Source organism: Corvus brachyrhynchos, unplaced genomic scaffold (assembly GCF_000691975.1).
Source record: "Corvus brachyrhynchos isolate BGI_N302 unplaced genomic scaffold, ASM69197v1 scaffold1450, whole genome shotgun sequence".
NCBI classification, from domain to species: Eukaryota; Metazoa; Chordata; class Aves; order Passeriformes; family Corvidae; genus Corvus; species Corvus brachyrhynchos.
This window is the reverse complement of record NW_008235900.1, coordinates 24122-34299: the sequence shown is the minus strand read 5'-3', so window position 1 is coordinate 34299 and position 10178 is coordinate 24122. Positions and strand designations below refer to the sequence as shown.

The window sequence follows — 10178 nt, the reverse complement described above, 5'->3', positions numbered from 1 at the left end:
GCTAGTGGTTTAATGCCTTAGAAAGCCTCGAGCAGCCTAGAGAGGTAGCACGGGCAATCTAGCACTTTAGTAGCTCTAAAATCGGTACCTGTATCAGCTGCAAAGCAAACACCACCAGCAGAAGCAAAGAGGGAGAAATATAGCTCCCTGCTCGCTCAATTTCCTGCAGTTAGAAGCTTTCAAATGAGACAGACAACAAGAGGTGTTCACAGGAAGATAGCTGAGCCAAGAGAGGGCGGGGTCTCCCTCTACCATCTCTTTTATTAGGAGAAGGGGAAAGGGGAGGACTGGGGGCGGACCCAGGGTGACTGGCCAATCAGACACTGCTAAAGAGTTTGAGTTACATTTGGTTTTGCCCGCGCTTAGAACAAAGGAGCTCAGAGCACATGGCAGGAGCAAGTGTCTTTGGGAGGGGGAGGGGAAGCTCAGAACAGGCAGCAACAAGTAAATAAATACCCACCTTAATTGGGGAGGACAGAAGTGGAGGGGAAGGATTTGGTGCCATATTTAGCTGTTATTCTGGTTTTGATTTCTCACCTGTGATCCTTGCTTGCAATAAAAGTGCTGATACTGTTGTTTTATGAATGGTATTGTAGAAGTGCTTTTCAATTTTACTTTCAGCAATAATATCCAAAGTCAAATCTTGAATGGAGATAATATTATTTTGTATAATAAACAGTTAATTGGAAATATCCCAGGCTTTTTGCAAACAATATTTACAGGAAACCATCAAATCAGTAGTGGAGGTTGACTAGAAAAGGCTTTTCTTGTTATATAAGGTAGGTTGCTTTGGTGAGGAACTGGCAAGGATTCACTTCAGAAGTTTAATGTCACCACCTCCCCACTCCCAAAAAAACCCCACAACAAGAACCACACCCAAAAATAAAATAAAAAAGAACACAAAAAAACCAAAGAAAAAAAACGAACAGCAAAAAACCAATTCCACATCACCAGTTATTTCAGTCAATTCTCGGGGTGGTGGTTCACTGTTTCAGAACAAGTTTTGGTCAAAGGAGAAGTGGGAGATAACCTCAGAGTAATTATCATGGACTCTTGTTATCTGATTCATAAATGGTAAATAGTTGTCTTAAAATCCATTCTAGTATTTACTTTTTCATCTACTGCTTGATCCATGATATCAAATATTTTTGGCCCATAGATGATGTTGAATAATCCTTTATTTGCTGGAAATTCTCACCTTCAGGAGCAAATGAGACAACAGCTTCCTACTTTCCTTCAACAAGTAAGATGCGATACTAATTGTTGTTAATAAATGTCTGAAATTTAGTGAGCAATTTTTGCAATAAACTGCTGCCTTCTCTTGATTTCCCTTAAAACTACATTCTGTTATGTGTATTCTCATTAGCTTTAGACACTGAGTTACATTATCCCTTGATAATTAAATGCTTGATTTATCTCTCCATCCCTTTCAAAAGTTAAATCTGGCTTTTAGTGAATTTTTTTGTCTGTGACTAGCACAACTGCTTTGATTTGCTCTTGTGCCTTTGCTTAGAAGTAATGACTTGTTCTTACTGCACACCAGCCAGAGAGAACTTGTTTCCTACATGACTTCTTTGGCAAAATAAAGAAAAAATATTATTACTCTTCCTACTACTAAGATAAGCTTTAACAGTACTTTTCTCATGCCTCCTCCACCCTGCCCTGATTATTTGGGATAAAGAGATTTTACAGCATGCCTTGAAAGATGCAAGTCATAAGCTAATTCAAAGAAGTGGAATGGGTTCTGAAGATGTTTGCCTATAAAGATTACCTTACCACCAACTTTCCCTCTTACACCATTGTGGTTGCAGCCCTGGTATTTGCTTTATGTCAACTGTCACAGTGTATACGAGGACTGTGTCCTTTAAATAGGACTAAGCAAAATTATTAGGAATTAAAAATTTAATCCAGTGTATGAGTTCCATCATTAGGCACTCTTTACAATTCAAAGTAAATGTGTATTGCCAGGATCTCATTGCATGTAGGCAGTGTTATGAGTAAAATAAATAACATGAATTTCATGCCATCGATGATCGTCTAATTCTTCAGTCTACCTAGATCCCTCTGCAAGGCCTCCTGTCCCTCAAGAGAGTTACCAGCACCTCCCAATTTGGTATCACCAGCACACTTGCTAATGGTGCATTCAACTCCTGCATCCAGATAATTGATAAATATATTGAACAGAACTGGGCTTAGAATTGAGCTCTGAGGAACACTGTGCCTGATTGCCAGCCAGATGTAGCCCCATTCACTACAACCTCTTGAGCCCTAACGTTTTTCCAGTTCTTCACCCAGCGCACCGTGAACCTGCTCATACCCCAGTTGGACAACCTGTCCAGAGGGGTGCTGTGAGGGGCAGTATCAAAAGCCTTCCTAAAATCCAGAAAAACTACATCTACCACCTTCCCTTCATCTACTAGGTGCATGTCCTTATCATTGAAAAATGAGGGGTCTTGAATAATATGTTTGCTAGTATGTTTTGCAGAGTAGATATTGATGGCACTACAGATAGGAACACATGCACAAATTATCATGATCAAAGCGCTTTCTGTATTAGGTAACTACTGTCTTACTTTAAGACAAGTTTTAACCAATCCCTTTCCATTAATAAGGAGAAACGAATATGAGTAGTGTCAGGAAAATTAATCCACAAACACCAGAGGTTTATGTCCAAAAAGGAGACAGAGGAGTCCTGTAACTTTATTCAAATAAAGGGAGAGGCCATGGGGCATTTCCCATGGGGTCTCTCGAGTTGTTGGAGGACGCAGCCTCCTTTTTATCCTAATTTTCACGGCTGCATTTCCCTCTCTCTTTCCCCATTGGCTGAGGTACTTGAGAGGTACAGACTTCCTGAACTGCCTAATACAGACCCCCTTCTAATGTGTACCACTCCCCCTTCTTTTTCTTCCTTGTGTCTCTGTTCTTTTTCTCTAAGTCCAGGGATTTAGCATGGCCTTGAGTAACAGTCTGTGTCAATTAGTGGAATTCATGGTTCCTCCCATTGCTTCTTTCACCTCTCAGTATCTGGCTTTATCTACCAGCAGGCCCACAGTTTGTAAAGACACCTCCTTCTCATTCCTTTCAGTAGATATAAGTGAAAAAATAACAGTTTATTAACAGGCACAAAATAATAGTAAATAATCACTAGATACAAAATTTCTAAATCTCATTAACTCCCCGCGAACAAAGAGAAACAAAATGGCAGTACCCCCCCAGAAGATTGCGGTCCCCACAGCTGACTATGTGGCTCAAAAGACAAAGGGAAAATGGCAGACAAACCCTCCCCCCAAGATGGCGCCCTCCGCAGGCGACCGCGTGGTCTGAAAGACAAGAGGGAAATGGCAGACAAACCCTCCTGGGAAGAAAGGAGCTTAAGAAGCAGTTCTAGTGGCAGATGAGAATTGCTGGTGTGTGTGAGGTCAGTGCTGCTGCTCGCTGCTTCCTCCTGCCATCCACTGGACTCTGCCGGTGTTGGTGCTGCTGCCTTGGATCCTTGCTCCAATGGGGGAGGGGAAAACCTGAACACCAATGAGCGGTGGCTCAACCCCGGACCGGCTCAGTCTTCACACTGCCGACAGGTGGTGTAAAATTCACTCTGAAACAGTTTCTGATTGCGAAATGTAGCTTCTCAAGTTGCTACTGTTGCAAGCCCCTCCGGAGGGGAGCCTCCGCCCGCACTGCCTCAGCTCTCCCAGCAAGAGCAACAGGGAAAGGCAAAAGGCAAGAGAGAAACAAAAAAAACCCCATGAAGCAGAGCCTCTGCCTTGAGCAAATACCATAATGCAAAAGAGGGTCTGCTTGGGTGACTTTTTAAAGGGACCCCGGCAACCTCCTGGCCCTTGCGGTTCTGTTTCCGGCTTCGGTGCTGGGTCTTAAAGAGACAGTAACAATTTTGAGCACAGATAGATATGAAATACAATAACATTTTGAGTTACCCAGGACAACTACTTAGTCAGGTTTCACTGTATTCAGCCCTGTTTTTTACCAGTATTATTATATAGGAGACTAATTTAGAATAATGTTGAATTAATATACTCCTATGGCTTTGAAAGATGATAAAGTCTACTAGAAGAAGTAATGAAAAATACTTTTCTTTATGTTCTCCTTATTTAAAAGAAGTCTAAAGAGCTCATTGGTCATCTATCAAAATTTTCTCAAAAATGAACAATCTGATGGATTTAATGTAAACATTTAAATACAAAGTTGAAAATCAGCAAGTTCTGAAAGGATATCAGATCCTATAAAACATCTAGTGATAAAGGTCAACTTTGAATACCTGTATATTATTCATTATGAGTTTCTCTTCTGTTTTTAGATGCAGAATCCTGACACATTATCAGCTATGTCAAATCCTAGAGCAATGCAGGCTTTGCTACAGATTCAGCAGGGCTTGCAGACACTAGCAATGGAAGCACCAGGACTTATACCAGGGTAAGAATTGGTCATACAAATTTATACAAGAACTTTTCTCTTGTGTTTTGGACTTTTTCAGCTTTTGTCTTTCTTTTTAACACATTAAGGTTTATCCAGTTTTTACAGACTTCCTCTTGCATTTTTTAGTTTCACTCAATTTGTTTTAGAATCTGTCACACTTTTGTCTTCAACACACTTTTAAGCAATGGTCTATGGTCTTGTTTTAATGCTTTACTTGTCATCCATTTTTTATTTGACAGATTTTTTACTTAGAAATTACATCTCATGGGAAAAGATTATAACTAAGCCATTTTCTACATTAGTGATGTATTTCTCTGTCATTTGTGCAGATTCAATCCTGTTTTAGGTGGATTGGGAAGCACTGGAGCTCCTACAGGGTCCACTGTACCTAGTTCAATTCCCAGTGAAAATACAACTCCAGTATCAGGGGCCGCTGAACCTGGTCACCAGCAGTTTGTCCAACAAATGTTGCAGGCACTTGCTGGCACAAATGCTCAGGTAAAGTAGATCACTGTATTCTAGTGTGCATGTGGTTGGTAGTTTTTTTGTTTGGGTTTTTAAAAATATCCAGACACATAGAAAGCACCACCACCCCCCACCCACCCCCACACACATCCCCTTCCCCACTGTAAACCAACAGAATGCTTCTGGTCAAAGGAGAGCAGAGGAAGATTAAAAGTGATGTTCTAGATGTGAAAATAAATACTGGGAAAGCATCACATTTGAGTAAGTGTCCCCTGAATGGTTGATTGGTGGGTACACCTATCTTCATACTCTTGAGTTTCTGAAATGCCTGGAAAGAAGGAGATTAAGGTGTTAAAGGGAGGACTGGTTCCCCGGCAAGTGAAATGTGATCTCAGACAAGAAAAGAACTTAAGCATACTGAACATCATTGTCTCTACATCTGTGTTGCTGGTTGTAGCTCAGGTTATTTGGGGCCTGCATTTGTAGCATGCTTCCCTGACATCCTGCAGTTTCAGATTGCACAATATACATTGTGTTAACATGCCAAGTGAGATTTAGGCTTTCTGGAGAGCTCCAGAAGTCAGCTTTGTGAAACAGCACCATTACATTGTGGTGCATATCCAGTGTAATGGCAGACTGCTGGTAAAAGGGACAGTCCTGTTCTTACCTCCTCTGTTGCCACAGAATAAAGCACTTCAGCTTGCTGATCTGACAGAAAAATTTTATGTAACCATGAGAAAGTGGTGGTAAGCATAGCTATAGGAAGCCATGTTCTCATAGATATTTTTATCCTGCTAGATCTTATGCTACCAATTCAGTATTCTGTTTGGTTTTTCTGGGGGAGGGGGGAAGCAGATGGGGGTGAGAGGAATATTTACATTTCAACCAGTATGTTTGCATTTTATTAGTTTGGAATTCTATGCAGTTTTAAAATACTGCTAGGAATTTCTCAATGGATGAAACTAAGTAGAACAAAAGGAAAATTAGCAGTAGGTGCAAAAATCTTGTGTTGATATGTAAACAGTCTCACTCATTTCAAAAAGTGGCTTCTCAGTATTACTCTGACCTTATATACCTAAAGCATATTATTTTCATATAACTGTTCTGTTTCACAAATGTCTGAGGTGAAGATCATGCAACTGAAATTACTGATAATTTTGCTATTACTTTATGAGCAATTTATTTCAGCAAGATCAACTCAGGAAGCACAGCTGTCACTTTGCCTTATGCTGAACTTTTTCTAACTAGAATTTTGGTAAATTTAGTCAACAAATATTTGGAGCATTAAAGAAGTAACTTTTATGTCAAGGAAAAAGAAAGAGCCTACCACATTCACTGTTGCCAACAGTGAAATTCTCAAAATTTTGCTATTCCACATTACTAGATTAGATTAATTAATTTAAAAAAATGTCTGCATGCACATCATTAAAAAACTGTTCTTGGGACACATGAGATTTAACTGTTCCTTTTTCATTAAACAAACAGCTGCTCTTGTAGTTCAAAAATGTCACATAAGTGAAGATACTCTTAAAATTTGAGGCTAATCTGACTTGTTTGATCAATAATTCAGTAGTGAATGAAATTTGGGGAATTTGAAAAAGATGCATTCAGAAATTAGAACCACGAGAAGTGGCTCCAAACTAGCTATGTTTAAATACTGTAATTTGCCAAATATATATTATGCTTTTATAGCTTGAGATTTTTCTTCTCAGCAGTTACAAAATCCAGAAGTTAGATTTCAGCAACAACTGGAGCAGCTGAGTGCAATGGGCTTTTTGAACCATGAAGCAAACTTACAAGCTCTAATGGCAACAGGAGGAGATATCAGTGCAGCTATTGAAAGGCTCCTTGGTGCTCAGCTTTCATAGCACTGTTTCTTTAACTTGAAAAAATGTAATTTATTTTTGATAACAGTCCTTAAATCTTTAAAACAGTTACTTTATTTAATTCTGACTCTTGGGTTTGTCTTGTTTTAACCAAGTCATGCATTTTAAGGTCAAGTGCAGTAGTTTTCTTCAAATAGGGAATTGATGCATTTTCAATCAGTTCTTGCGTGCATCACTTTTGTTCTTCATTATTTCTTAATTTTTTGAAACAATATCAGCTTTCACAGTTGATTAAGCAGGTTTTGTCTGACTTGCAACTGTCCAATTTATTTACTACTAAACCATTAGCATTCAGTAGTAATTTATGTAGGATACAAATTAAAAAGGAAAAAATTGAAGGCTATAACGTGTGGGTACCAGTGATGCTTATGGTGATTTTGGCGTGTATTTTTTTGCTAGAAAAATGCTGTAAGATTTATACCACTTTGAATAATCTACCATTTTTGCTTTTAATTGTATGAAGTACAAACATGACATATACAATGGAGACAGCTAATTTCTATAAATTTACACATTGCAATAGAGTGAAATTATAAGTAACCAAAAAAGGCCGGGGATAAAAAAAGTAGTAAGACACGGGGCTTAGTGTATAATCTTCCAGCATATTTGGTAAACATCTCACAAAAAATGCTTGGGCAAGTTAATTTAAAATATATTAGAATTGCTGTTCTAGTTATATCTTCACATCTAGCCACAAAGAAACCTGCACTGTAACATTGTCTCATTGCAACATCGTTACAGATTAACTGTAAATTACCTTTGTGCAAATTAAAGGAGCACTGCCTTGTGCTCTGAAACTGTCTCTAAGGCATTTCATCTTGTTCGATTGAGATTCTAACATGCATTATGATTTGTATTTGGAAATATTACTTTCAGCCATTGTCAGTTAATATTCTAATTACTTTTAACCACCATGTAAAAAAATACTGTATATCTCTTGAGTTTTTATTGGTAGTTACCCCTTGTGCACAGGTAATAAATTAATTTAAAAGTATTTAAGCATCTTGTTTCAGTGTGTTTGCAACTGGTGATTATCCAGCATTTAAGATGACTGACCTTTTAATTGTTAGCTCTGGGACTATTTACAGACTTCAGGCTAAGATTAACAAACAATACTTGCGAGTATAAAGTGGAAGGCAGAGAGGAAGGGTCATATGATACTGAAGACTATTTAAATAAAGTGAAAGCAGTGAAATAAAGCATTCTGCTGTGTGTTACAGAATAGCACTTGCTTTTTGTTGGTCTTTGGTGTCAGTGTAATTGTGAACATTCTGATTTAATTCTGGTATTGCATTAGACACTTCATCTGAACAATCTTTTGGTACATATATAAAGTCAGTTCGTTCTAAAAACCCATTGCTTGCAAATGGTTTAAACTTACTGGCCTTGACTCAAAATTGTTAATAAGTTAAATGAAACAAATTTATAATGGGATATAAAGAAGGGTGTTGAGTACACTTTCTTTTAGACAAGCCAAGCATGCAGATTTTACAGGGAGTGTGTTATATTCTTCTCTCAGAAGTTTTTGCTGTCCAGTAATCTTGGCTTTTACTTCAGCAGTAAGTAAATAGATAAAATACTGCTGATGCACAGTAGTGGGTAAAGTTCAAGAAAATATATTGGTTGGCAGGCCTCTCTGCCTCTTGATCAAAGTCTCATAGATAAGCAACATGGAATATTAAACAAATAAAGCAATTAAAATAGAATCGCATGGTAATTTGAGTTTTATACAATCAAAGCCTTTAAAAATACTTAAAGTTTGGTAGGAAATTATTATTACTTTTGTTTCCTAGTCAATGATAGTAAACCTGCAAGGCACTAGACCGCCATAGTGCCTTCTGTTTGGGTAGGTATCTTTCACTGCGCTGAGCATGAGGCTGATAGGGAAGTGATAGCAAGTAGTTTCTGTAGAATAATCACTACTTTTTCACAATTACTCTTAGGATCTTCAAAGTAACTAATTTGACTTGACCTTAGACTATGCCTTATAGGAACTTTGCTTTAAAAAAGTGAGATATCTAGTCATTCAGAAAGTATATCCTTTTAAAAATACAATCCATAACTTGCAAAAAGGCCACTGTCAAATGGAAAGGGCAAAACTGAAGTAGGGAGGGGAGAGACTTTTGCCAAGCTTTACTAAGATACTGAATTTTAACTCCATTGAACATTTTTTTGAGACAAGATTCACTTCACCTATATAAGTAAAACAGAGATGCAATATTTTAAGTCAAATTCTATTAGAATTTAAGAAAAAGTAGAATTTGACCTAAACTGTACAATGAACCATTGAGCTAAGTTTGCTACTTGAGATACAATTAATAATTAATTTAACTATGTAACTACTGTCAGCTAGTAATAACAATTAGTAACTGAGTAGTGGTAAAACACTGAGACATATTTAGTATAGGAGAACTTTTGGTTTTGCTGGAGAAGACTTCAATTATCAAAAGTGGCAGTAGGCGGAACAAGGTTTGTAGTGGGGTAAAAATGTATTGTCTTCAACAATAAAAGATACATCACACTTGGTTTAAGGACATAATAGAATCTTTGCACACTCTCAACACCGTCTAGTCTTTTAGGCACTCACTTTTGAAGATGTCAAATTTCTTTTTGGTTATAAGGGTTTGAAATCTTATATTACTGCTTGGTAAATATGTCATGCAGCTGCTTTTCTATCACTGTAGTTTCATGAATTATTTAGTTTTATTGTGTCTAAAAAAATAAGCATAACTTTGCATTTAATAGTGGGTATATTAGAAAAGCTCTTTGCTTGTAAAATGGTATACTGGGAAAATAGGAAGATTTCATTAAAAGCAAAGGTGCCACAAGAGGTTTCCATTGCTCTAATTTGCATAGTAACTAAATTTGCATGGCAAAGTTAAGAATAATAACCTATTCAAACTGTATATAGAGATGATCCTATTCAGGTCTGACTTGTACAATCTTACATAAACTATCTACAGAGTTTTCATGAAGTTAAGCTAAAGAGGCATCTCTTATTTAACAAGGTGTATTGATTTTACATGGCCTGGTTTTTGGTAGCGGGGGGGCCACAGAGGTGGCTTCTGTGAGACGCTACTGGAAGTTTCCACCATGTCTGGCAGAGCCAATCTCTGATGGCTCTGAAGATGGACATGCTGCTGGCCCAATTAGAGAAGTTGTTAATGCCTCTGTGATGACATATTTAAGAAGAAAATCAAAACAGTGCACGTGCAGATTTTTCCAGGGTGGCGAGCTGCTGCTGCTAGGGCATCCCAGCGGGGCCTGCAGCGATATGCCTAAGTGGCCGCTGTGATCTTGATGTGGCCCGCAGCAAGCCTTGCCTGCCTGGCCACCCCAAGCTAGCCACACCACGGGCAGAAGGGCAGGGGCAGCGGCGGCGGCCTTTCCCTC

General features: G+C 38.3%; 1 protein-coding gene across 1 annotated transcript in view; it reads left to right on the top strand.

Moving 5' to 3' along the window:
- Positions 1-6847, top strand: part of LOC103611944 (ubiquilin-1) — a 66131-nt gene extending 59284 nt beyond the window's left edge. Inside the window, exons 8-11 of the mRNA XM_008629515.2 lie at positions 1160-1243; positions 4316-4431; positions 4764-4932; positions 6615-6847. Coding sequence (XP_008627737.1) covers positions 1160-1243; positions 4316-4431; positions 4764-4932; positions 6615-6767 — 522 coding nt within the window. The 3' untranslated portion in view covers positions 6768-6847. The remainder of the gene's footprint in view (positions 1-1159; positions 1244-4315; positions 4432-4763; positions 4933-6614) is intronic.
- The last annotated feature ends 3331 nt before the right edge of the window (positions 6848-10178 follow it).